The sequence below is a fragment of the Sycon ciliatum genome, chromosome 1, assembly GCF_964019385.1.
Source record: "Sycon ciliatum chromosome 1, ocSycCili1.1, whole genome shotgun sequence".
Taxonomy (NCBI): domain Eukaryota; kingdom Metazoa; phylum Porifera; class Calcarea; order Leucosolenida; family Sycettidae; genus Sycon; species Sycon ciliatum.
This window is the reverse complement of record NC_088643.1, coordinates 75,837,800-75,865,491: the sequence shown is the minus strand read 5'-3', so window position 1 is coordinate 75,865,491 and position 27,692 is coordinate 75,837,800. Positions and strand designations below refer to the sequence as shown.

At 48.8% G+C, this 27,692-nt stretch overlaps 1 protein-coding gene across 2 annotated transcripts in view; it reads right to left on the bottom strand.

Moving 5' to 3' along the window:
- Positions 1 to 27,386, bottom strand: part of LOC135805492 (uncharacterized) — a 37,340-nt gene extending 9,954 nt beyond the window's left edge. Inside the window, exons 1-22 of one of the 2 annotated variants that reach the window (XM_065319530.1) lie at positions 27,117 to 27,386; positions 24,787 to 24,908; positions 17,952 to 17,982; positions 17,459 to 17,586; positions 16,664 to 16,756; positions 15,409 to 15,485; positions 12,552 to 12,658; positions 11,728 to 11,783; positions 10,844 to 10,877; positions 10,306 to 10,354; positions 9,782 to 9,844; positions 8,888 to 9,015; positions 8,620 to 8,696; positions 7,632 to 7,703; positions 6,410 to 6,485; positions 6,143 to 6,276; positions 4,950 to 5,060; positions 2,145 to 2,237; positions 1,921 to 1,968; positions 1,409 to 1,494; positions 867 to 927; positions 613 to 662 (exon numbers count right to left, since the gene is read on the bottom strand). In XM_065319530.1, the coding sequence (XP_065175602.1) occupies positions 613 to 662; positions 867 to 927; positions 1,409 to 1,494; positions 1,921 to 1,968; positions 2,145 to 2,237; positions 4,950 to 5,060; positions 6,143 to 6,276; positions 6,410 to 6,485; positions 7,632 to 7,703; positions 8,620 to 8,696; positions 8,888 to 9,015; positions 9,782 to 9,844; positions 10,306 to 10,354; positions 10,844 to 10,877; positions 11,728 to 11,783; positions 12,552 to 12,658; positions 15,409 to 15,485; positions 16,664 to 16,756; positions 17,459 to 17,586; positions 17,952 to 17,982; positions 24,787 to 24,867 (1,655 nt within the window). In that variant the 5' untranslated portion in view covers positions 24,868 to 24,908; positions 27,117 to 27,386. The remainder of the gene's footprint in view (positions 1 to 612; positions 663 to 866; positions 928 to 1,408; positions 1,495 to 1,920; positions 1,969 to 2,144; positions 2,238 to 4,949; positions 5,061 to 6,142; positions 6,277 to 6,409; positions 6,486 to 7,631; positions 7,704 to 8,619; positions 8,697 to 8,887; positions 9,016 to 9,781; positions 9,845 to 10,305; positions 10,355 to 10,843; positions 10,878 to 11,727; positions 11,784 to 12,551; positions 12,659 to 15,408; positions 15,486 to 16,663; positions 16,757 to 17,458; positions 17,587 to 17,951; positions 17,983 to 24,786; positions 24,909 to 27,116) is intronic. The other variant, XM_065319532.1, reaches the window with a different exon arrangement.
- Between the last annotated feature and the right edge of the window lie 306 nt (positions 27,387 to 27,692).

Here is a 27,692-nt window from a genome sequence, read left to right as displayed (position 1 = left end):
ACCCGAAGTCCCATTATATGTATTACAGTTGGATGGGACTTTGCTCTGGGCATGGAAATTCTGTCGTTATTCGCGAATTGTCGTTATATCCGAAGTCGTTATTAGCGAAGTTGACTGTAGTTGTTTGGCGTGCTCTCCACACGTAGACAGTACGTTGAGAGAACACTACAACACTTAACATGTTTTCGTGTGGAGCTCGCATCCGCTCGAAGGCAAATTGAGTATGGATTAGCATGTTTTCGTGTGGAGCTCGCAATCGCTCGAAGGCAAATTGAGTATGGATTGACTGCATAAGGTGCAATGTGTGTACAAGGTATCTATCGCATTGCCTACAGACAGGACACCGCCTCCACAGCACGACCCTGGACGGACGAGATGGTGGGTCCCTCCTGCAGTACTTTACGGTACTTGCTGCCAAGCTGAGACATCTTGCAGCACATAAACAAATGGGGTGTCCAGTGTATTCAGCAGACGATTCCTGAACACTGCTAGTCGAGCTGCAGATGTTAAGCTAAGACATTGTGGACTATTGACAACAACGACGATGACAACGACGACGACAGCAGCAGCAACAACAACAACAATAACAACACAACTTCAACGCACTCTTACCTAACAAGCTTGGAGATGAACGCTTCACGGGCAGTGGACATCTCCTCCAACTAGAAGTAACAGACAAGCCAGCCAGGACCCAAAATTACTTGCCCAGCATGATAACCTATTTTCAACTGTTTGGTGTTCGCAGTGTCCAACAGGATTGCTATTGCACTAACGTCACTAAACCAGCACACACTCCTAGGTGGTAATGCAAAAAGCAATCGTAACTTACTTCCTGTTTGGAAGGCAACTGCTCTTTAAACACGTACCGATTTAGGAGCCAACAGTGCTGGTAAGAATTGCCCTTTGTAATACGGCCGTTCAAATACACTGCATAAACACACACACGCCAGTCCACAGCAGTGCCCGACAATAAGTACAGTACTTGGCACGCAAAAGACCATTCAATAGCAGTTTCACACTTGCACTGATGGGCCTCTGGTTCTTGACATGATAAAGGGCAGCTGAATACATCGTCCAGGGGGCTAGTGTGCAAAGAGGCTAAGCACGTAATTGTTAATAGAAGGAGAAGAAAACACATGGAAACGAGTTATGAAGCAACGTGTTTTCTTCTTGAACTTCTATTTACATTTCATACTGGCTCATTATCCGAGTTCAATTTTGCACACGTAATTGTTGTTGATGAATTAAAAAAATTGAACATTCAACATGCCCAAAGAGACTTGGAGAGCATCTTCATCCAAGACATGGGTATATTTTCTTTACTCTTCACTGAGAGGCAATACCCAATAGTGAACAGGTTGAGGCAGGGGCAGATGATCTACTTGCTACTGCGATGCTCTGAACATACCTTGATTTCAATACTTTCTTGGACACTTGTCCGGATGTGGCAAACACGTGAATCGCATCTTCAATGTCTTCGGCTAACCTAGCTTGCTGCAGACAGTAATATCAGACAACCAGCGCACGAGGACAAGTTTAAACAATGGGCCACAGATCAGCGCTTGATCTTCGAGTACCGCAGTGTCTTGTATTTAAGCCTGTCTTATATATAAGCCTGTTTTGAATAGAAGCCTATTTTCAAGATACACTGTATAGGCACATAAGCCTAGTTTTAGTGTTGACATACATAGAAATACCGATCTTGTATAGAAGCCTGCAAAATTGCCCCCAAAAAGTCATATAAGCCGCGGCTTTTATACACGGCTTTACGGTAGTTCTCTTTGACTCACTAGGCGATAGAGTACATATGCGGGCACATCACATACAGATATGCTCTCTGAGTCTGTGTACAGAAAAAGGAACAAGCGGTACATGTTTGAATGTCTTCAAGTGTCAGGCTAGTGTGAAGTGACTACTCACATGGCTGGAAAGAGTACCAGAGACATGGGACTCTTCTGCTTCCTTTGCCTGTAGAAATCACACGCGCATGTACACACGCGCGTGCACACACACACGCACGCACACAAGGAGGAGAACTTCGATAGTAGGCATTCTATGTGGCCGATAATGAGAGTGGAGGCCAGTCAGCAGCTACACTGAGCACATGTTTTAGAACTACTACCGGTAGTGCTGTTGGTCCTCACCAGTAGATCATTGCGACGAGTTTTGCACAGTTGGATGAAGTCAAAGTAGAGCTGTCGGAACTTCCCTTCAACTTGAACCCCAGCAGTGTGAACCTGAGCGATAGCAAAGTCATGAAAGAAGTACACCACAACCATATTGATGACATGAGCAGCTATAAACAATAGTATTAAAAAAATAAAAAAGAAGAAAGTTGGTGGACAGTTAGTCAAAACTCGTAACATTTTGTCCTTCTCCTTTTCACCATAAAAAAGAAGATGTATTTAAATATTCGACGAGGAGACAACAATTTTGATATGGCAATAAGGAGGACGAGCTGAAGTGACATTTAGATTACTTAACTAAAAAGAAGAAGAAGCAAAGTTCTCATATCCGCATTACCACAGGCCAAATAGGCCCCGGCGGATCATGCCGGCAGAATCCCGGGCATAATCCAACCGTTTTCAAACTAGAGCAGAAAATGGCAGAGCGCAAGGAGCGAGAGCAGAATAGTTCGTTTTTGATATCGTATGTGCTGTATTGTGGATCAATCAAACGACGAAGAATTTCAAAACTCGGCTCTAGTCTATTGGACTCGAGCTAGGCTGTCACCAAGCCGTCGAGATTTTTCGATCTCTGCACAAAGGCATGCATACATCGGTCGGTAGCAAAGAAGAAGTACAATCATGACTGTAGTAACACGTATACGTAACAGTCGTTAGTTGGCAAACAGTCAACTGAACACGCTGCTGCATGGCGTGCATGCCCGTGCTACAAGACCAGTAGATCTACTAAGTACAAGTCGGGATAGCACATTTGCTACATCATACTGCCTATTGCTACCTCAAGCTGCAACATGTAGCTCTGGGGAAGGGAAGTGAAAACAACATGCATGCACAACACTCAACGCTTGAACAGCAACAATGCTACCAAAATGATCTCCAAAGTGTTCAGGTAGTCGGGTAGAGAGGAAGGACGAGTATTTTGTCCGTGACAGAAGGTTAGATTATGACTCGGAGAATGAGCTTGACGTGTTGGATGACGAAGAGGAATAGGAAGAAGCAGGTTCGTCTCAAGCGAGCAGCAACCTTGCCTGGATTTGTCTATAGCACAAGAAGCACTAATATCCCGAGGTCGGTCGTTGAAGCGAACATCGTCAGAGAGAATGGAGGCATCATCAAATGCGAACAAGCCAAGACTATCACATGGGAAATCCACTTACGTAGTGTAAGCCCACATGTGCGGTTGGAGGAGTTCCCAGGTAAAATGCTTACTGTTTCATCTGGCAAGCTCTTCTGTGAGGCCTGTCATACTACTATTTCCATGCAGAAAAGCATCGTCAAAGATCATTAATTTTGTCATCTGACCGTCACAACGCGGGAAAAGAGTATCGCAAGCAGCAGGACCTGAAGCAGCAGCGGCTGGCAAAGAGTTGGAAGGACTGTCAGAAACGACAGTCACATGACCTCGCAGGGACTGGCCTCAGTACTGCAATGCCACTCGACCAAAACCGGCGGAGGATCCAGACCGTGGAAGCTGTGCTTAAGGCCGGTATTCCTCTGGCAAAACTCGATTACCTCCGCCCATTGCTGGAGCAGGACTCGAAGCGACTGACGTATTCCACTCACATGGCGTCGTACATTCCAAATGTTCTGGAGAGGGAGAAGTCAACACTGATTGAGGAGCTCAAGGTTAAGGCCCTACCTGAGCGTCATATTTGATGGGAGCGCCTACATGTACCAGGGCGAAATGCTGGTCATCCTGGCGAGATTTGTTACCAAACACTATGACACCTGCCAGCGTCTGGTTCGTGTTCAAGTCTTGGCCAAGAGCCTGACGAGTCAGCAGCTTGCTAGGCAAGTCATCACCATACTGTCCGCAGAGCTACAGTCCGTGCTTCTTGTATTTTTCCTGTTTCGTAGAACATGACTTATGCTGCAAAATACATGTAACGTAAAGTACCGCCAGAGCGCCCCACCACCTCGTCCTTTCGTGGTCGTCTTGTGGAGGTGGTTTCCTATCTGTAGGTCATACGACACGGACCTTGTACACACATGGCACGTTGTGCAGTCAATCCGTACCCAGTTTACCTTAGAGGGGATGCGAGCTCCACATAAAAAAATGCCAAGTGTGACCTTAGTGCACTGAGGTGCTTACACCATACAAACTTAGTAGCACTCTGCAATACGGTATTCTTCCCTTGGCTGTAAAATCAAGGTGGGGCGCTCTCGCGAGACGGGGCGCTCTCGCGCTACTTTACGGTACATGTATGCTGTTATCAATCTGCAACATTAGTACTCTACATAGTCTATACCAATATTTCCATTTTTCCGAAGCAGAATTCAAGCATTATCAGTGCGATTTTGGAGCAGAATGCGAGCATATTGAAAAGCAGAATGAATCAAATTCTCGAGCATTATCCGCCGGGGCCTACAGGCCAATCGTGTTGAGAACCATGACCAGCTTAGAGAAGTTTTGCTTTTTGTGCCAGACCACCAACATGCCTGATTATACCAGAGTGGCAGATGCAGGGCCTAGCGGCGAGGATGAGATGGAAAGCTCTCAACCAATGGGCAGCCCATGCCTACTTGTAAACATGTAAACATGAATAGCCACAGGCACTGACAAGTACGAGAAATTCCATGTGTCGGTAGCATACTGGGCATTTGGTTTAGCTTGCTCTTTCCACGCCAGCGTACCGCTCAGTTGACTGTGCAAGCCCTGCCGAGAGAGGTCTTTGTCAAAGAATGTTCCCACTACCATGAAAGAAACAGCTCTGAATAGCTTTGTATCCACACGAAGCAAAAATCAACTGACTCATAACTTGCCTTGATCGCATCCAGTGACTCGTGTGGTACGATGCTGGAAAGTGCTTGGAAGAAGAACTGCATGCCACGCTGTGTACTGGGCAATGGATTGACAGCGCCAGAAAGGTGTAGCTGGGCAAAAACGCAAGGCACGCCACAAAAGAGCCATTTCGACAAGCAAGACAAGTTCTCCCATAAGACTGCTGATAATGCATCTCATGTTTGGCATTAAGTGGTCTTTGTAAAAAAAAAAAAAACCTCCACAGGAACGCATTTCACAGTCTTAATTATCTACAAGTACTGCCTTTACTAAAGGCGGCATAGCTGTAACTTTATTGACTAGGAATGACACGAATAGCCGAATACAGCTTTCGACTATCGGTTACCCAGTGCCGTGTCGATTCAGCCTCGATTGATTATATATCATGTACTATCGACTATTATTCTCCATAAGACACATGAGATCAAACTTGGAAGGTCCAACATGCTTCATCCAGTCAGAATTGGTGAGGATGATCATGAAACGGCAATATGCTAAGCCTTTGGCTCTGCTGGCAATTGCTGTAGTAGCATTTTTGAGATAAGACCTCTTTTACGGGCAAACAGAATACAATTGACAGTGGCATGGCGAATGATTAGAACACAACACCAAAAAAAATGAAAACAATTGTATGTGTAAACGGTACCATTTGGTACCATTTATTTACCATTGGTAGCATTTTTGAGTATGCAGCAGTGGACGTGACACATACAAAACACCCTAATCTACTGCATGCTAAGTGCAGAGCTTGCTATTGGAGGTTGGCTGCAGACATATTCAAGCAATCAATACCTTTCAAAGAATCAAATTGTTTGCTGGAAGCGATCACTGCTTCGAGAACTCGGCATCATCGTTTCTATTCTAGTGCCGACGTTTCCAAAAGGTCGCGGATATAAGATCATTAAGATGATACTTCGAAGTACGTGTAAGTTGGTAGATTCTCAGAGTGCATCTGATGAAGCACATACCGACCAGTACTACAGTCAACTTTGGGTATAACGACACTCGGCCGGGCATCAGAAAAGTGTCCTTATCCGTGAAGTGTCGTTATACCCGAAGTCTCATTATATGTACACAGGTAGAATGGACTTTGCTCTGGGCATGGGAATTCTGTCGTTATTCGCGAATTGTCGTTATATCCGCAGTCGTTACTAGCGAAGTTGACTGTGCTTACCCGAAACCACTCGCTGTAGATAGGGAAGATGTCTGCTCCAGCCAAGCCAGCATGCCGAGCCAGCAACATGGTCCAGTGAAACATGCCCGCGTTAAACTGGTGCAGGCTGCTAGCTATGTTCTTTCCACACACGTCTAGCAAAGGATGATGAGAATACAACACAAAGCCAAGTTTTTAAACTTGTCTTGCAAGAGTGGCCAATACTGTAACAAACACAATGTCATGAACATGATGCAGTAGTGCTAAATGGAGGAGCCAATCAAGTACCTTGCAGCTGAGCAGAGAAGCCCGTCTTGTACGCTAACGCTACGCTGACGCAGGAGAGTATACCAAGCCAGTGCGCCTGCAGCAACAGGAATGGACATCATGCCGTGTACTTTACGCAGGGTTCCTTGGACAGAACGTCAGGAACCAAATCGCTTTACTGCCTGGCTTGGTCGCAACTCTTCAACGGGAATATCAGGTCTAGTGTTCGCAGGTTTATAAAGCTTATACAGGAATGGGCCGTGAGCAACACTGGATCACAGTCAATCACAGCATTTCACAAATTCATTTCAGGAAAAGATTTCAGGAAAAAGATTTCAAAGTTTCAGTCATGAAAAAACCCATGATCAGTAATGAAGTGGGCACAGGCGGGAAGGGGTTAGAAGTGAGCAGCACTGCGAGGAAATCATAGGAAAAGGTCAACACAACACCATTGAACTAGTAAAGAAGGGCGTCGGAGCAGGATAAAGAAATCGTGCAATGGGCCCCAGGATAAACAACAATGCATGGTGGGTTGTAAAGTGGTACCGATAAGATATTGGCTGCCAACCATTGTTCTCGCAGATATTGATACCACTGCACTGCCATGTACTGCTGATACATGAGACTACTCAAAACGTGATGGCTATTTCTTCCCAGCTGCTATACTAACACCAAACATCCCTCATACTCCATTTTGTAACACCGGACTTAGCGCTGGCAAGGTACAGATGTAAGCCTCTTCACGACCGAATCGTTGAACTATTTTTTCCTGAGATCATTGCTGAATTTTATTTTTTCCACACGTATAGCGTTCGGTTCTCAATCTATGCTTTTGCTGTAGCTCTATAAGTTGCTATATTTGACATTTTTCCATTATTCCCTGTATTTACCCATGATGAGAAGGGCACGAAAATGTTCGGTTACTAAATTGGCTTACTTGACTGTGTGGATTGCGTCGGTGCTGACACCTTTTCTTTCGAAATTGAAATCATTACATTTGTATTTCAAAGTACAGTGAATACTAAGAGTCCTCGTACATAGTACTTGTAAGAAACAAAACTGATGTTTGGAATCAACCGTATCACCAGCTTGCTGTCCAGCACAGGAAAACCAAACACTTGAGAGGAGGAGGAGGAGGAGGAGGAGGAGGAGGAGGAGGAGGAGGAGGAGGAGGAGGAAGAGGAAGAGGAGAAGGAGGAGGAGGAGGAGGAGGGGGAAGACAACTCGGAGGGAAGTCACTTACCATCGCATCAATAGAATCACATTGTGCCAGAAGGAAGGCAAGGATCTCCTCAGAGGTAAGTGGAACCAATAGCTAGTGCAGCACAAACAACATGAAAATCAATAAAACATGAGCTTTTCTGCAGTGGCAATCTTTCTGTTTCTTCCCTTCTAGTTTGGGAATAGATTTAGTTCAAACTGCAAAGCATGCGCTCTCTGGCTGACCTCAATCACACCAGCAACACGACCCCAAGCTGCTGTAGATATAGAACAGGTCGAAAGGCAAATGCAGCTGCTTGCCCTCCTATAATCAAGTAACATAGCTTGGGTATACAGTACTCGTTTTCATAGTGATTTTCAGAGATAGCAGACACAAGTGAGGTGGCCTGGATCACCAGCAGCCTTTTCGTTTGCGTCTTTGAGGCGGTGGCAATGTGGAGATGAAGTGTTATAAAATTATTTCATCCGGTTGTCCATTTCTTACGAGTGCACACAATCAAATACAACTGAAAAGTAATCAATGCTGTGATTCTACCAAAGTTCTAGAACATCTTCTGATGGCCATCACTTTTTGTCTTCATTTTAGTTTTCTTCTACATGTAAAATTACACAATCATCCCGAATGTCTACGCCTACGATGTGCTATACCCCATACATTGCTTGAAAGGATCTTTCTTTATACAGTAAAACCTGTAACTAAAGACCACCGTGCGTAGCGACCAGCCTGGTACTACAGACCACTTACCCAGGCACGGACGGTCTCACATTCATATAATATGGTTGTGCGGTGCAAACCTCTAACTAAGGACCACCTGCCACTAAAGACCGCTTTCCCTGGCCCCAAGGGGTGGTCGTTAGTCACAGGTTTTACTGTACTTGAAGTAATCCAGTGTTGGAGTGCGCTCTCTCTCTCTCTCCTTGGTTGCTTTGATTTGCAATGGGGTGCTGAAAAACTGAAATCTACAGCTTGGAATTGCACATACGAGCAGATGCTCACAAGATGAACATACCTCTCGAATGAAAGTTGAAACCTTTTCTGGAGTCTTTGCCAACGAGGCATCATGGTGAAAAGCAAACATGCAGACACCTGTTGTAGAAAGGTAACAACACGGAAAAATACAGACTCACTTCAAATATCACATAATCAAACCTAATACCTGACAAGAAAGAAAATTGAGTGTTCGAGGCTGAAACTTGCGATACAAAGAAGAGTTGAAGTTCAAAACCCCAACAGAGAAGAATGAAAGTAACTTGTGTAAACCAGAAGAGAGGACTAACCGTCTTGCAGCGGAGTTGTGGCTATGAATCGCTTCAGGCATCGTACACACAGCTTCTTCCGCACATCGCAATCGACATCCTTGTCGCTCAATTGAGTGAGCATTGATACAGTACCTGCAGAACAATGTCTGCTCCGAATACAGCAAGATAGACACGCAGACAGATGTCCATAACACAAACACACACACGTGCACACACACACACACACACGTGCACACACACACACACACACACACTTGTACTCGTACTTGTTGCTCACTGCCAAAACTGGTCACGTGGGTCTCCCCGGGAGAGGGGAGAGAGACTCAAAAGGAATCTTGGAAAGATGACTCAACTGGCTATTGAACCACCCAACGGCCGACACCCCCTGAAATCCCCAAACCTCTGGGTGGACTTGAAAATGATCCCACTTATGGGCTCACCACACCTCAGTAAGTGGGTGAGGACAAGGTGCAGAAAAAGGATTGACGGCATCAGGGTATCCGTCCTGGGATCCAACTGCAGTTACCCCTGCCCCCAGTGAAGGTAATACTTGCTACTAGTGTGGGTGGCTAAATCAGAGCGGATCTGATCTAAGCGTCACTAGCACCATTGATCACACAAGAGTTAATCTAGCCAGAAGCAGTTCATGGTTAACCGGTATCATAGTATGTATACTTTAAATAGAAAGTATATGAACCCTGAAACCAACAAAGGTGGCAGATACAACAATACACCTTCAAGCAGCCGAGTCTGTTGGCAACATGCCAGCTAGTTCGGTTGGTGGGTACACACACACACACACACACACACACACACACACACACACACACACACACACACACACACACACACACACACACACACATGCTATGGCCTATGCCTGAGCTTAGGCTACGAAGCAACGGCTCGTACTTTCGACCAACCATTCCTTGTGTAGGTCCCGGTGGTCTTGCAAGGCACACTATAGTATCTAGCCTACACAAACACGCATCAACATAGCAACAGTACAGTGAATACAGGCAGGGAACATGCAACACTTGATCTCTGCATGAAGCACGTTCCTGACGTGTGGTTCTCAAGGAGCAAGAGTTCATATGTCATAGTGCGAGCACAGTGATATTCTACGTAACTATGTAGGGAGCTAGCCGTGATCGTAGCACTTGTGAGGAAGATGGAACATTAGCCTCCTTGCTTTTGTGACTTTCACGAACCGTTGCACTGTGAAGGCAACGTTTGTCCTTTTAGAACGGTACATACAATAGATGTAAACAGTAACTAACCCAGCACACACGGTGAACTGAACACTCTTTGTAGTATGCACAGTAGTAAATTTTGATAATTACACCACCAACAGGAAGATAGACATGCTATTCCCTGCCTTGGAAAGCAGAACGTTAGCAAATGAATGAAAAGCACAGCTTGACCGGGATCCTTACCTCTGAACTGAGCCGGGACATGGATCCCGTGAAAGATGGCACCAGCATTCTGCATTGGAGTGGACAAATAAGTCAAGTACACATTGCCCACACACACGCAGAGAGAGAGAGAGAGAGAGAGAGAGAGAGAGAGAGAGAGAGAGAGAGAGAGAGAGAGAGAGAGAGAGAGAGAGAGAGAGAGAGAGAGAGAGAGAGAGAGAGAGAGAGAGAGAGAGAGAGAGAGAGAGAGAGAGAGAGAGAGAGAGAGAGAGAGAGAGAGGAGAGAGAGGGAGAGAGAGAGAGAGAGAGAGACAGAGGGAGAGAGAGAGAGAGAGAGAGAGAGAGAGAGAGAGAGAGAGAGAGAGGAAAGAGAGAGGGAGAGAGAGACACACACACACACACAGACACGCACACACACATACGCACACGCACACTAACACATGTCAACAGAGATGAGCAAGTGCACTGCCAAGCCACCAACTGACTGTCTTTCGAAGAAGGTGAAAGGTAAAATTGTATCCAAGAGGCTAACAACCTAGAAATAGGATGGCAAGCCTACCATCAGTAAGGAGATCCAGCAGAGATGTTGCAACCTACACGCATGGTGGTACAACAGCACACAACAAACATGTACTCAGCTGAAACTGCCATACAAGAGTAATGCTGCCAAGAAGAGAAAGAACAAACAATCGCGACTGAAGGGCGATAATGCGTGAAGGATAGCTTTAACACGGACCATGGAAATGCACATGGCAAACCACTCTAAACCCTAGTGGATGTCGGGCAGAAGATACCAGAAAGGCTCCAGCAGTTGTGTGCAGTTTTAGACTGCACTGCTGGCTACTGTATCTGTACATTGGTCTGCTCAACCACCCGGGCTCACGCTAACAGCCACTGTGCATTGACGGTGATTGGACACATGTCTGTCTGTCTGTCTGTCTGTCTGTCTGTCTGTCTGTCTGTCTGTCTGTCTGGCTGGCTGTGTCTGTCTGTCTGTGTCTGTCTGCCTGCGGTAAAGGGGGCACTCTGACCCAGTCAATGTTGCAGAGATCTGGGATGGAACCCTAGCTGCTTATCACAGGTTCACATAGAGACAGAGGCAATGCAGGATGCAGGACCAGGGTGCATGAATACTCTAGCTCACATCAAAATGATGACAAAAAGTTTAACTGTTCAAGAGCTCCACACAATGCTAAAGTACATGACAACAAAAACGATAACAGAGACAAAGACGATGATAACCACCACCACCGTCACCGCAACAATGACGACAACGACAGCAGCAGCAGCAGCAGCAGCAGCGGTACCAACAGCAACAGCAACAGCAGCGACGACGACGACGACGACGATGACAACAACAAGAACAACATGGAACATTGACAGTAAGTTCTTCTTCAGGGATGACAGCAAGAAAGCAAGAAGAACGTTGCCAGTATCACCTACCTCAGCACCGGCAGTACCAGGCACAGCTGCTACATCCAGTAACCAAACCAGCATGTCTAAACAGGACAAATGCATTGAAACAAGAAGGGAACAAGAGGGAACAAAAGTAAATGTTAAAAGAACAAACGGAATGAGGAAGCCAACATATGACACAATCAGGCGCGTAGCTCGCATGGGGGCACGGGGGCACGTGCACCCCCTAAAAAAATCGACCTAGGTTCAGCATGCACGTTATGACCATGAATGACATGCTCCAGCCATCCTACATGTATGCGGTCGTGCCCCCCCCCCCCCCCCCCAAATGGGGACCAACTACGCCCCTGCACTGTATACCGACATATGTCAACATAAGGAGCATGAACAGGACAGTAGACACCCTTAGCAAACAACGGTAACGCTATTTTTTTACGGTACTCGTACCTTGATCACCCAAATAGCGTTGAAGCTGCAGCGTATAAACGTTATGGGGGCTGATTTATCGTTGTCACCAACGGTACGTGTTTTGGCCAAATATTGCATAGTCCGTACGCATTTCACCTTGTATCGCGTATATGGTGACAAAAATGGTTGTACCGCGCGAAATACTAAAAATAGCGTGCATCTTGCTAAAGGTCGAACCCAAATCACGGTATTTTCCCCCTTACGATAATACCGTTACAACATAACGTTTTTTGCTAAGGGTGTCTAGTGTCTTCAAGGTACCGTATATTTATTAGCATAAAGTCAAACACACCATGTACATGCACATGTACACAGGCTTCAGCCAAACAGTCACACCAGTCACATCAGTCCACCAAGCCAAAGTCAGAGAAAAGCGACCTGACCTTGCATGATTGCTTTCGACGTGGCACAAGTGAAGCGACAGGCCTGGAGGTGCTGGTTTAGCCATAGCAGTTGATCAGTCAGCACAGGTAGCTCCAATGCATCACCACTGCACAGCAGCAGTTAAAGCAAACACAGACAGCTAGTATCAGTCATCATAGACATAATGGTGATAGGCGCTTTAGTTTGCACGGGGCCAGGGATGGGGGGACAGAACAGTGGCCGGCGAAACCCTGGAAACCCTGTGGCAATATGTTCATGGCTATGCAGTAGTTAGATCACAAACTTGTGATCAGCGATCTCCGACTCGATTCATTCTTCAAAGTGTTCAGAGCGTCGAAGAAGCAGGAACCACCCGTTGCCATAGGGAGACTGCATGACAGCACCGTGAGGCGGCAGTATGTGGACGCACTGAGTGCGAGTGACTGCATGGAGCAAGTCGCAGCGAACACAGCAGACCTCTCGGTGGCGTGGCAAACAGTCACAGAAATAGTGAAGGAAAAGGCAAAATCCGTTCTTGGAACAATGGTGAAAACGCGTCGGGGACTCGTCAATCCAGACCCACAGATCCAACGGTTGTCGATGCAGCAGAGATTACTGCGTCTACGGTTGGAGGACGGCAGTTTGGACGATGAAGGCAAACGCAGAGCTAGAGAAGAGAGGAACAGGATTTCCCACCAAATACGACGCAGGTGCTTGGACAACGCCAACACTCAGCTGGATAGAGCAGCAGAAGCTATTGAGCGCGCTCCCGACAGCATCAAAATGTACCAAGCAACATCAGTCTTCCGCAGAGAAAAGCAAAAGAAAATCATTGTGGAGTCTGTGGACGGATTAGTCCTTGATCGAGACGTCGACAGAGCTGACCGTGTCCGTGACCACTTCAGCACACTGTTGTGCAATCCCACACCAACAAACCATGTGACGACACCGGAGGGCTTGGCGACGCCACTGTCAAACCCAGTAGCAGTACATGAAATGGAAGCTGCACTGGCAAGAATGAACAACCAGAAAGCTGCAGGACCTGACGGAGTGCCAGCGGAGCTGCTGAAGTATGGAAAAGGATACTTGTCACCCTTGATCGTCGGACTCATAAACACAGCTGTTACCAATAACCAAGACATATCGCAAGTCATTGGAGCTGGCATATTAGTACCACTAGCAAAGCCAGGAAAACCCAGAGGTCCAGTAACAAGCCTAAGACCAGTTGTTCTCCTCAATACCATCAGAAAGGCTCTATCTCTGGTTGTACTCAAAAGAATAGCCCCAGCCGTCGATGGACACCTTGGCGCGATACAATCAGGTTTCAGAAGAGGCAGGAGCACGGCAGACGTCGTATGGACACAGCGTTGGATGAGTGCTAAGACACAGAGGCATCCATTCACCTACCACATGCTGGGAATCGACATGAGTCGTGCTTTTGACACTATCAACAGGCAGCGGCTATTGGAAGTGATGGATGGAGTAGTTGGCCCAGACGAACGCAAACTCTTGCGACTGCTCCTGGAGAGAACAACCCTCGTGGTCCGCGTTGGACAGGCGACCTCAGAGTCGTTCAGTAACACAGTTGGAACACCACAGGGCGATGGCCTAAGCCCAGTCCTGTTCACCTGTTATCTCGAGGCGGCCCTGAGGGATGTCCTGTCCCATCTGCCACCCCGTCCAGAAAGCGATAGACTACTACCCCATGAGAGCAGGTATGCTGACGATGTCAACTACTACAGCACAAGTCTAGACTGGTTACGAGCTGCACTGCCGATCATTGCGAAGGTCCTTGAATCCTGGTCGCTGTACGTAAACACCCAGAAGACGGAATGGGTCACAGTATCGTCAACAACAGAAAATTGGAAAACAGTAAAGCAGCTGGGATCACTCATGGCAACTAACGAAGACATCCAAAGGCGAAAGCAGCGGGCAACGATTGCCTTCAAGAACATGTACACTCTGTGGCTGCGGAGGGAGCATGTCTCAGAAGCTCGCAGAGTTCGCCTCTACAACGCATATGTTCTGCCGACCCTATTGTACAATTGCTGTACGTGGGGATCAACAAAGGCAGTCAGTGACAAGCTGGACGTGTTCCACAGGCAACAGCTTCGCTCGCTACTGGGCATACATTACCCCAATCGTATCACAAACATCGAGTTATACCGGAGATGTCAGAGCCAGCCCATCTCCGAGGAAGTCCACAGACGAAGAATGTCCATGCTGGGACATGTCCTACGCCTACCCGAAGACACACCACCGCAACAAGCCATGGCACTCTACTTCAATCCACCGAACACAGCCAAGCCAGGAAGACCTCTGACTACTTTAGTCACCCAGATCCAGCAAGACACTCAAGAGGAGCCCGCATCTGCAGAGCCTCCGGCAGAAGGCATCCGACAGGCAAGTGTGGAAGGCCTTCGTAAAAAACGCACAGTGAACACTGACGAAACAGAAGTTGCCCATCCTTCTCAGTGCTATTTGCTTATTGTCGATTTGTAAACCGTACCTTGCAGTCCATGTCTTCCCTTGTCATCATCATAATAGTATAGTTTTGTCTCTCTCCTTCTATTGCTCAGGAACACAGAGGCGGAAAGAGGCTGGTCCTCAAGTACGCGAAACTGTTCATAATAACATAATAATGCAGTACGGACATGCTGCTAGTACAGTGTGCGTGTTCCCACAGGATAACATGATTCCATGGATGCACAAGTTTCAGTAAATTGGCCTTCATCCACTTGCCCGCATAATTTGAGGAACCTTTTCTGCGTTATTCTGCGGGGACAGTGTGCAGTGTGCGCATGTAACACAGAGAGCTCAGTACAGTACAGTCAATACGGACTCTGACCACATCCGGTATGGCTACATGTCACCTACCCGAGCAAGGTCTGCAGTTGTGCAAGGCCATAGTGACAGATGAACCACACCGTGTACAGGCTGTACTGGCCGTGAAGCTGTGAGGAACATGGACACACGTCACACAACACGCCGCGTCTGCATACAGATACGACTAGCAGCGGAACCCGAGACGCGTGTACCATACAAACATGTATACCGTATTGTCTGGAATTCCGAATTAGGGCCGTTCTTTAATAGGCCTTATGCACGTTGTACAGATGCACGAAATCCCGTAGAATCCCGTAGACCCGGTTGGGTGTTGAATGTGCAGGACCCTATTGTGTTTATTGCTATTTCCACCGCGAAATGGGCCCTGAAGGCATTTCATACGAACACTTTTTCGACAGTGATCTAGCAAGTCGTTAGTTCAATCCCAAAGTGAAGAAGCTGGAAAAGTGATTGTTCGCCGCGAATTATGAGGCTAAATGGGTCAAACACGCATGTATAGCACACAATGAACACCCAACCGGGTATGTACACACCTACGGCCCTAGTACAGAACTTCGTACATCTGTACAATGTGCATAAGGACTATAACCGCCAGTCTGAAATGAGCGCCACATCATTTCAGAGCTTTTGTGTGGATCTTTTTTTTCAAATTGGGTGAATTTTAGGGCTCGCAAACTACTAAAGCGCCTTGGCCAGTATTGCCGAAAATACGGTACGTCGTTCTCACCTGTTGTCTAGCCTTCGCATGGTTGTCATGTTAGTTTCACGATGCATTACATACAAAGCATGTTCTACTTGCGCGGGCAGAATCTCCACTAGCTGTGTTATACACAGTCCTGTACATTACCGTACTTGCTAGGAAATCACCGTTCTCAGTCTGCGCATCATCGAATGCAGAACGGATGTGTGCTAACTCTTGATCGGTTTGACCAGTGATTGACTCTGAGCTCCTCCGCTGATGAGACCCAACAAGGTTAAACCAGCTAGCTGTCCGGAGATTCTGCCCATGCAAGCAGGACATGCTTTGTAAATTGTAATGCATCGTGGTGAAGGTAAATGTCAGCCATGCGAAATCTAGGCAAGCCTCTGACGCCAACACAGTGACGCTTCTAGAAGAGTTTTAAAAACTACATGTACATTGCACGGCAGCAAAGACCTTCTACTGTTCTGAACTTCTCTTTCGGTCAGCGTTAGCTTATGCTGTACATTGTGCAAGAAGAAAAACATCATGCAAATGATTTATCCACAATTGTACATCCCTTCAAATGAACATGTCAAAACTCACCTGAAGACAGATCTTTTCGACAAGCATCTGCGTATGGACACTGCCGTTCATGGCCAGTTGCCGAGCGTGTCCAAAGAACACATCCATCTTGTCCTGTGGACACAGCACAGTTCCCAAGTACGCCGTATGTTAATATGCATTGCACAAACATGCAAGACAATGGCAATGTCCAATTGTATTTCAAATTTTCGAATGAGCCATACAGCATTGAAAAGATCATTGTGGAGAGCAATGACTTTCCACCAGACCACTGCCAGTACCCTTATACTAGTGGGCTGTGTGGTGAAGTCAGCGGCTCTTGCTCAGCTCATACACAGCAGTTGTTCATAAATGCTATGAAAACTGCAACCATTGGCTAGTTTGCCGACTTCCTGGCGACCAGACACAGGACTGAGTGAATCACTGTGCCTCATAACTATGCGTGTACCTGTACAACAGTGGTGTAACATGGGGTCTGCTCAGAGTGGTTCCCGGAGCTATCTAGATTATGCATGCCGCAGGCATCTTACACTAGGAAAAAACTACTGCTGTTTGTGGCCAAAAGTCGACATGGAGACCTGGTTCTTAGGCATGCTATGAGCTAGAAGGGTTACATCCCTGTACAAAAGTTGGCAACTACATTCCGACCTCATGAATAAAGTAGAGGAGCGTCAATGTCACTGCAAAGCACAGTGTTTGGTGCATCCACAGAGAAGTTATACCAATATTCGTGAGGTCGAATTTCAGTGGCCGCACGCGTAGCATCAAGATTTATCCAATATAAATTATAAAACAATTACCATTGCTCACACTCACCTGAACAGCCAGCGAGGGTAAAATGCAAGCCATGGGCGAGACCACTGCATCGTGCGTACTGCTCTTGTACTCCGCCTCGGCCAAGACTGTGCCAAATTCCTTGGCAAGAATGCAGGCGAAGACGTGTGCTGCAGAGCACATGTGAGCATAGCAGTGGCATTGCAACCGCTCAGAAGTGATCCATCATGTCCAACTTTACTATCATACTGGACTGCACTGCTGACACACGGATAATGAGTGAACGAGCCAGTCACAGCACATCGTGAAATACCCTGCAAAACATTCGGAGCAATTTTTCTGATGCTTTGCCCAGGCTTGTACGCATGCAGGGCACATTGAGGAGCCCGCCCCATGTCAAAATGATATCAGAATCTACAACCTGAGTATTGGCGGGATGTACCCAATCTTTGACTTGCTGTACACAAGCAATGAACATTCTCCCCGGACAATTACAGAACACTACGAGAGCCTAATTGTAATCAACAGGACTTACGGCTCCGTCCAGTTACATCTGCTGAACTGATCTAGAAACACAAGCAAACAGAATTGTGCTGGTCTCAAGCATCGTTTTAAACTGACACAAGGGCAGTATGAAAGTGCCCACGTTCTGCATGCCATGTTGCAATGAGCAATGCTGATCCAATACGTAATGTGTACAGTCAACTTCGCTTATAACGACACTCGGCGGGGCATCAAAAAGGTGTCCTTATTCGCGAAGTATCGGTATACTTGCAAGTACCCGAAGTCTCATTATATGTATTACAGTGGGATGGGACTTTGCTCTGGGCATGGAAATTCTGTCGTTATTCGCGAATTGTCGTTATATCCGCAGTCGTTATTAGCCAAGTTGACTGTAGTAGGTATTTGTAGGTAGCAGGGAGCAGTAAAATACCGGTATTTGCTACTCCATGGTAGGTAGCCAAGTAATGATCATATACATGTAGCACTACAGTCTACACTACTGTCGGTCGCCGAAGAACTGGGGGGGGGGGGGTGTCAGCCTCCTAGCCTAGACCGTTCTTATTTTCATGTATGACAGTCTATGCATAGTTGAGTCAGCGTGTATACATTGGTACACTGTGCTTGGTGAAATTCTAGCCTGGCTGTTCTTCGGCGCCCGACAGTACTGTAATGGAGCAGCGAGATGGAATCGGAGGCACAACACGAATGAGAAAAGTGAATAACCTACATTTGAACTTACTCCAGTGCACACCTAGAGTTGAACTGGAGAAAACAACTACTAGTATCTCTGCACATAACACATAACTTCTCCCTCGGTCACACCCAGACTGACCAGGGAAACTACACTGTACAAATGATCACATAACCCTAGTCACACCTGGCAGGAGGGGGTCTTCTGAGGACGAATCAACATCAGAAATATAGTACACTAGCTGGGTCTGGGTAAGAAAGGAAACTCAAAGGGTCTGGGCCTGGGGCCCTCAGCTGGAAAAGGTAAGGATGAAAACACAAGTCAAATAAGGAATAATTGATGATTATACAAGAAACTCTGTTCTGATGTATAATCATAATTGCATGAAGAGGTGAAGCGAAATGTAACACTGTAGTGGGCCAGTGGTCCTACATTTTTACTGCATAAATAACCAGCTTTCAAAGTTTGTTTTTTTCCGTTCCTACACCATAACACGCATGCTCGGCCAGTCCTTCCTCGGCCTTGTTTGAACGCGTCAATGGCCAAGATAAAGCCCATGGGCATTTCCCGGTGCATAAGTAAATGGGATGGGCGGGAGGGACTACAGTGTTACATTTCGCTTCACCTCTTCATGCAATTATGATTATAAATCGGAACAGAGTTCCTTGTACAATCGTCACTTGCACATCAGAGGCTCCGCTCCATGTAACACAGTAGATTTCAACGCTCAAATCAGAGGTGAAGCGAACATCACCACAAGACCGGAAGAGAGGGACCAACGCAGGCCATGAAACCCCCAACCGGGCATGCAGCACACCATGCACACCACCAAGAGAGGATCCAACGCAGGCCATGAAAACCCCCAACCGGGCATGCAGCACGGCACCATGCACACCACCAGCATCAGTAAGGAACAGGGTAAACCGGTGACACGGAAACTTGCCGCAGAAATGACAAAAGGCCTGTCCAGAATAAGGACACAGGCGTAATGGCAAAAGGAAGAATAAATGAGGAAAGCCGTATAGTGCACATGCACAGATAGAACGGCATTGAGAAAGCCAGGCACAGACAGCAATCGGATTACTGAGGTAGACACAAGGTCACAGACTCAGAACCTGGCCCGACCAACACTGGCAGCGCTACGGCGCAAGCATGGAGCTGCAGAACTGCTGATGTGCCGATGGGGAAGAGCCACTGGTCTCACCCTCCCACGGCTTGAAGTAGAAGCGCTGGAACACCGATGCGCAACTCCAGTCAGCACATTTCATGATGTCCACTGTCGACATACCTTTACGCTTCGCAGCAGACGTAGAAGCGGCACGAGTGGAATGGGCGCCAAACAATGATGTATCCACACCAGCCTTGGACATAACCTGCTTGATCCAACGAGCAACCGTTGCAGAGGCGACAGGGTGGTGCGGGCGCTTCGCGCTGAGGAACAGATGCGCAGAAGATGCCGGCTGCAGGTTGGCGGTCCGACGCAAGTACTCCCTGAAGCACTCCACAACACAGAGTGCAGGAGTCACAGGAAAGGCAGCAAAGGTGACAGGTCGGGCTGGTTCCGACCCAGGGCGATGCTGCTTAGGGGGGTATGAGATAGTCAAACACCACGCCCTCGGCAGAGAAACGATGAGAGTCGAGGCTCAGCCGGTCGAGGTCCGAAGAGCGTCGAGCAGCAGTCAAGGCCATCAGAATGGCCAACTTGCCAGACAAGACAGGGAGAGACAGGTCCGTGTTGGTAGGCAGTTTAGAAAGCCAAGAAATGACAATACCCACATCCCAAGTATGTGAGCACCGCGGCTGCGGCGGACGCTCTAGGCAGATACCATGGAGCAAACGCACCACCAATGGGTGCTGGCCAATGGGTGCACCATCCAGCTCAGGCAGGGTAGCAGACATCGCTGACCGATAGACATTCAGGGTACTGTAGCTGCGGCCGCCTCAAAGGAATCGGCCAGGAACTGGAGCACCATAGCTAAAGGTGGGAGAACGGGATCCACTGACCGTTAACTGCACCAGCCCAGCCACTGCTCCCATGCCGATGCGTAAGCGGCATTGGTTGATGGCCGCCAAGAGGAGGAGAGGAGTCGCACGACCTGTGGAGAAAGTTCTGCTGCATTGAAGCGCTGCTGGAGATAGGCCATGCGGCGAGGCGCAGGTGGCGGGACAGTACCAGTGGGTGTGGACGGCCCGAGGGTGAGAGCAGCAGGCAGTCGAATGTGGGCAGAAGCATGGGGAAATCGACCAACAGTTGCAGCAAAGTCGCGTACCATGGCTGCGTATCCCATACTTGTGCGACCAGAATCATCCGGCAAGTATGGAGCGAGGCCACACGATGAGGCACCCTGTCCAGTAGGCAGAATGGTGGGAAGGCATACACCGCATTGATGTGATGTGGAGATTGGCCTCGGTTGGGGACCATTGACCACTGTAGTCGTTGTGCCGCACACCGCTCCCCAGCCGAGCAGGGACGCATTGGAGAATATGGTGAGCTGAGCAGGAGGTTTGAGAATCGAGCGACCGTTCCAAGTCTCTAGATCTGCTGGCCGCCACGCCAACTCCGTCCTGGCTTCCGGTGTCAGGCATACCATGGCAAGGTAGCTCTGATGGCGACGAAGGGCTGCAATCTTCAACTGATGAAGGTGGCGGAATTGCAGTGGAGCCAGAAACATGCCTTGGGAGCACGCAACCATCCTGCCCAGGAGTGAGGCCAATGCGCGGATGGACAGGTAGGGATGGGACATGGCTCGGTGGCACTCCTGCTGGAGTTTCCGCGCTTTGTCGATCGGCACAGACATCGTCATGGCCACAGAGTTCAACTGAAATCCTAGGAACTCGATCTGTTGCATAGGCTCGGGAATGGACTTCTTCCGATTGATTACGAAACCCAGAGATTCTAGGAGTTGGATGGCCTGCTGCGTCTGCAGCACGGCGGTCGGCCGTGACTCGGCAATCAGGAGAAGGTCGTCGAGATACATGATGAGACGAATGCCCTGACGACGAAGAACACTGATCGGGACCTTCATCAACTTCGTGAATACCCGGGGCGCGCTGGACAGGCCGAACGGCAGGCACTGAAACTCGTAGAGTTGGCCCTCCCAACTGAAGCGCAGGAGCCGGCGGTGCTGGGGATGGATCGGCACGGTGAAGTGCGCGTCCTTGAGGTCTAGCTTTGTGAGCCAATTGTCCTCTTGGACGGATAGGGGAACAAGGTGGAGACCCTCCATCTGGAAGTGCTCGTACCGCATGTGCTCGTTCAGGTGGCGGAGGTCGATGACGGGACGTTCGGCGGTGGTACCCTTCTTGGGTATGGTGAATAACCGGCTCACGAACTGGCCGGGAGATGGGCTCACCGGTCGAATTGCACCTTTGGATAAGAGATCCTCTATTTCCTGGTGGACGATGGCGCATTTTCGGGAGGAAACCGCATCTCTGTCGGAGCGGGCCGCTGGCAAGGAACTCCAATCGGCCCGCTACCTTGGGGGCAGGGGTTTCCGTGAGGCAGCCAGGCACGGGGAGGTCGTCAACGACGTGGGCGCCCGCAAAAGGGCTAGCCTCGGCCGTTTTTTGCTGGCTGGTGGAAATGCTCCTCAGGCCGGCGGGTGACATGGCCCCGTCCTGCCCTGTCGTAAGGGCGGAACCGCACTGGATCTGACCGGTACATGGTGCGACCAGAAAAACGGTCAGGACGGGCAGGCTGCGACCGGTCCTGCGCGGTCCCCGGGCGCCGCCCAGAAGGCCGTGGCTGGAATACATCCATTTCCTGGCACTTCCGTTTGTACTCCCGGGAAAAGCCATCACCGAAGAGGAGATCACCGGAAGGATGCAAGCCCTGAAGCAGGCTCTTCGGGCATCTCTTTGGCAGCACTGCAATGAGGCGCTGACGGCGTGCCTCCGACAACACATTCGAGGCGTCGCCCGTCATGACGATCGCCATCTGGACCAGCTCGGTCAGTTCGTGGACCGGCCGGCCCTGCTCAATCGCAGCCCAGAGCGCGGCCAGGGGACGGAAAACATCCGTAACCTTTGTTGGATGTTGGCCAGCATTTGATCCGCTCTCTTGGCATTGGCGAGACCCTGGACATCCGACAGGAACGGGTCCACGTGTGGACATCACGTTTCTTCCAAGTTCGGTCGGGGACACAGTTTCCGCGCCCGTCGACGCTCAGCAAAGGAGAGGGAACAACGACAGTGTTCCCGTAGACACGAGGTCATGTGCGAGGGGGGAGACCATACAGAGTCGTTCCCCAACCCCTTAGGGGCGAAGCCCGCGCCGCCAGCGTGAGCTGTACTACCGCTACCACGGCGATGCCCGTGGGCAGCCGAGTCATCCGATGACGGACATGTGCCACTAGCACTGTCGGAGTCACTATCTGACGTACCAGAGCTAGTACTAGTGCCAGTACTAGTTGAATCCCGGTGCCTGGAGAAACGGTGCGACTCGCGCCGTCTGGGTGACCAATGTGGCCCCCGGGCACTCAAGCGGGTCCCATGCGTAGCACGCGAGCGTGACACCGACCAAGATCTATCCGCAGATTGAGATCTAGATCTTGATCTACGTGTACAAGTAGCAACAGCCGATCTAAGGCGGGTACGTGTACGTCGTTCATGTGAAGCAGAACGAGGGGGAGATCGTGAGTGGGGTGGAGATGGAGATCTGTCCCGTGAGCATGATCTAGATCTAGACCGAGCACGTAAATCACGTGACACAGATACGTCAGTGGCGTTACCCCTAATATGGCCGCGGCCGCCATTGCTGGAGTTGCGGTCCGTGGAAAAACCGAGGCTGGCAGAACGACGTTCAGCCAAGGAGACAAAACGAAAAGGCTCCCCGCCATCTACCCGAGAGTCATCATGGTCCCCTTCCCTGGTGGAAGAGTTCCGAGCCTCCTCCATTTCTTGACCACCAGAGGCTGTGGTGGTGCCACGACCAGCTTCTATTCCGCTCGTGGGTGCGGAATTTGAGGAAATTTGTATACCGTTCCCCGAAACGGTGTCTCCGATTTGTTCCGCGGGAGTGGGCGGATGCCGCGATGGCAGATTGTACCTCTGGCTGTGCCAGGGTATGCAGCAAATCCAAAACAGCGTCCATCGTGGAGATATTTCGGAAAAACTCGAAGAGGCATGCAATGCAAACTACACAGAAAATGCAGTAAAAACAAGGCCGAGGAAGGACTGGCTGAGCATGCGTGTTATGGTGTAGGAACGAAAAAGAAAAAAAGAAAAAACTTTGAAAACTGGTTATTTATGCAGTAAAAATGTAGGGCCACTACAGCGGAGCCTCTGATGTGCAATGACAGTATTGCATGCCGATAGGTGTACGAGTGCGGTCGTGCCACTAGTGTGCGTGAGCAGTGCGAGTAGCAGTGTCATGTACCAGGTCGATACCAGCTCTAAAACACTCGCTGTGACCTGGTGACTCGGCGAAGTCGCATGTACAAAAAAATCATCAGATGGGTCTAGAGAGCACGGGACGGATTATCTGCATGCATGTGTGCATATAAGGCTCAACACCCAGGTGTAGTAAGCACTCTCTCGAGCCACTACAACTCACTCCAAGTGTACTACAAATCTCTACAATGCACATGTACTACTGTACATCGTGCATGGCTCAGATCAGGAACGTTATCAAGATACAACGGGCATAAGCGCTCAAGAGTGCGCAACTCCACATACAGGGTCTCCGAAGGCTGTTCAACTCTGCATACAGGGTCTCCGAACGCAAGACTTCCATGTACATCATGTGCTCCACACATGCATTGTACTACGTACAACGAAGGGCAGCGCGCGCAATCCGGATATCTGCCATGACATGTTGATGCCTCGTACGTGCACAAGCTGAGCGGGTTTCTTTCAAAACCTGCTATTTTTAGTATGTTTTACTACTCTCCTGCTAGCTTACTAAAAAACAGGCAGGAAACGTACAACGTGAGCACTACACCACGTGATGTGAGTTTTCGCTATGGGCGGCCCCCATCTCACGGGTGCTAATAGTCACTGCTTTAATATATCATAAATGATGATGCTCTTGACAAATGTGATCGACTGCTGGCCAGGTGTATGAAGTACAACATGATGTCATCATGACTATGCATGCACTACAGTAGTAAGCAGGGAGTAGTAAAATGCCGGTATTTTACTACTCCCTGCTGGTAAGCACGCACAAGCAACTTACCTTGTCGCCATCGGTGTGAAGATAGTCAATGCTATTTGACAGGAACCGGTAGGCCTTCATGTGTACCTGAGTACTCGCCATCCCGGTGTATTTACGTGTAACACCGACGTCAGCAACCGACACTGGAGACCATGGTAAGAGGATAAAATGCGCATAGCACACGGATAACATATTGGCAAATGCGTCCGGTTCTCTCTAATGCATGCAGGTTTGTCACGTGATGTGAAGTTTTGCCGTCGCAGACCCCATGGCTGGAGGTACACACTCGGGGCGGGGGTATGTACTCTTTGTATCGTTGATCTGCCTCCTCCCTAGTCCCCCCCCCCCTCCCCCCTTGTGAATTTCTACCCGTGAGGCGACTTCAGCGTACATATATATGTCAAAATACGGTGTTGAAACCGACACACAACGCCGAGAACCATCTCCCTCCAGGAACGGACATTGCAGCATACCGTAAAGTTCCGTGTATACGCCCACTCTAAATAACGCCCATGCCCGAAAAAAACGCCCATCGAATCGACATCCACACTCAAAGCCCGTCGTGAGTTCGCCCATGCCCGAAAACCGCCCAGGGTGATGCTGTACCTGAGTATATGTATGTGTGCAAAATGTTCTGCATGCTTATGAAAACACAAGCGATGCAATATGCACCTTGTAGTTGTATAGGCCCAGTCCTGAAATAACGCCCGGTTTTCAGACCCTTGTTCTGTATACGCCCGGGGCTTATTTACGGAACTTTACGGTATGCCGACGACACTACGCTTTTCAACTGTATCGCCTCGAGAGTGTCCATATCTGGCAGCTCAGCAATCATGCAACCGGGTGTGGATGCACTGTCTCGCTGGGGTGCAGAGTGGAAAATCAAGTTTGAGCTCTCCAACACCCAAGCCATGACCATCGCGCATCATCGCCAGCCTTGGCAACTCCCGGGAACCACTTCTGACGCTACGCCAGTCAGTAAAGCAGGCCACCTGCAGCTCCTGGGGGTCACCTTTGACTCCCAGCTGACATATGCGCAGCATATCCGTACGATCCGCTCAAGAGCTCAGCAACACCTAGGTTTCCTGCGGAAGGCCTCTGCTGTCCTAGAGCCCCCTGGCCGGCTCCGAGCCTATAATGGGTTTGTTTGCCCTGTGCTGGAGTACTGTCCCCTGGTCTGGCTTGGTGCGCCACTCTCGCACCTGGCCAAGCTAGACTAGATCCAGTGACGAGCCATCCACATCATCGGATCGGGCTCCTGGCTCTGCAGTCTATCTCTGCAGCGGATAGTGGCTTCGCTCACATACTTGTACAAGCTATTCTGCCTGGATGCGGAGAGCCTGCTCAAGAAGATTCTCCCCCCTGGTGCCCAACACATGCAGCCCGCCCGCGTGTCTGCTCAGCCTACGCACCCACACCAGCTATCAATCAACCTCCCAGCACGCACTCGAAACAGCTGTCTTCGCACATTTCCTGCCAGCGCTGTGCAGACGTAGACATGGAATGCTCTGTCCCAAAGCATGTTGCAGAGACCCACACACCTGGAGGGGCTGGCGTGCGGCACGCCTTCAAGTGTTGTGTCCACCGTCATCTCCAGCTGCAACACTGGAGCTGGGCGACTGAGAGCTTCTAGTAGACCTTGTCACTGGACAGTTCTGTCCGTTTGGTTGTAGTGAATTCAAATAAAGAAAACAACAACAACCTCCCAACCCCATTTCAGCCATGGTGCACACACCGCGTCTGCTCCCCTCCCCGAGACAGGCCTTTTTAGCTTGCGAATATACTTCTTTCTTGCTCTATGTAGTGGCACAGTAGCTCCCTTGTTCATGTAATAGCTTGTCCACTGTAACAATTGTGAATTTGCCGGCCAAATAGCTGAGGCTGCAGTAAATTCACCAATCATCTCATGTTTCAATGGTCTTTTTATTTTATTTTTAACAATTTCGTAACCTCTCTCTCTCTCCATGCACATATACAATGTTGTCAACGTTGTATATGTGCATAAGAATGTACACTAAAATTGTACCAACGGCAGATACCCCTTTCATGATGACCGCATGATATCGCATAATGCCGCATAATGACCTATTTCGCCCGGATTTTAAGGAAATTGTCCCCGTTTCTCTGTGGGGACAGTATATAGCTGCAGGGACAACCCAGGACCAGGCCTGTTGGCAAGAAACTGACCAAACTATCATCAAGTGCCATAAGGTACCCCCTACAACAGCCTACTAGTTGAAGTTCGTGTAGTAGGATATCATTTCTAGTACGCACATGATCATGGACAGCATAAGTAACTAGTTTTGATACAGAGTCTGAGTGCCAGTGTGCAGACAGGCTGTACTTCGTACCTCGGATTTAGAGATAGAGAATTTCACTCTGCACGTTGTCCAAACTTCGCCACAGCACGTACAGGAATTACTAACAGGAATACACTACGCCGAGGAACATGTTCGCATCTTCTATCCGCTGTCATTAGTAAGTTGAAGGGATGCATTTTTGACTCGACTACGTGAAGAAGATGATGATGACAAACAATAATATTCTGTCCATGTAGATTGTAGTCTCTGCCAGGGAGTCGTAAAATACTATTTTACGACTCCCTGGTACATGGTCTCTGCACTCTGCAGTCCACAATGGACCACATGGCACATGTCTGAAAACTAGTTGCGGTGTTTGATCTTGATCAGGGAGTCGTCAAATAAGGTATTTGACGACTCCCTGATCTTGATGATTGATCTCGAACTCAAAATTTCCCGCGAAATACATAAACAACATGCCAGCCTGGCCTTGTGCACATCGATCATGCATGCATACACATGGTGACGTCATGCATGACGTACATATATGGGCCTTTATGATTTGCACCGGGGACTGTCCCTGATTTGCACTGCAAATATTGCAAGTAGTAGTACCGTATTTTTTCA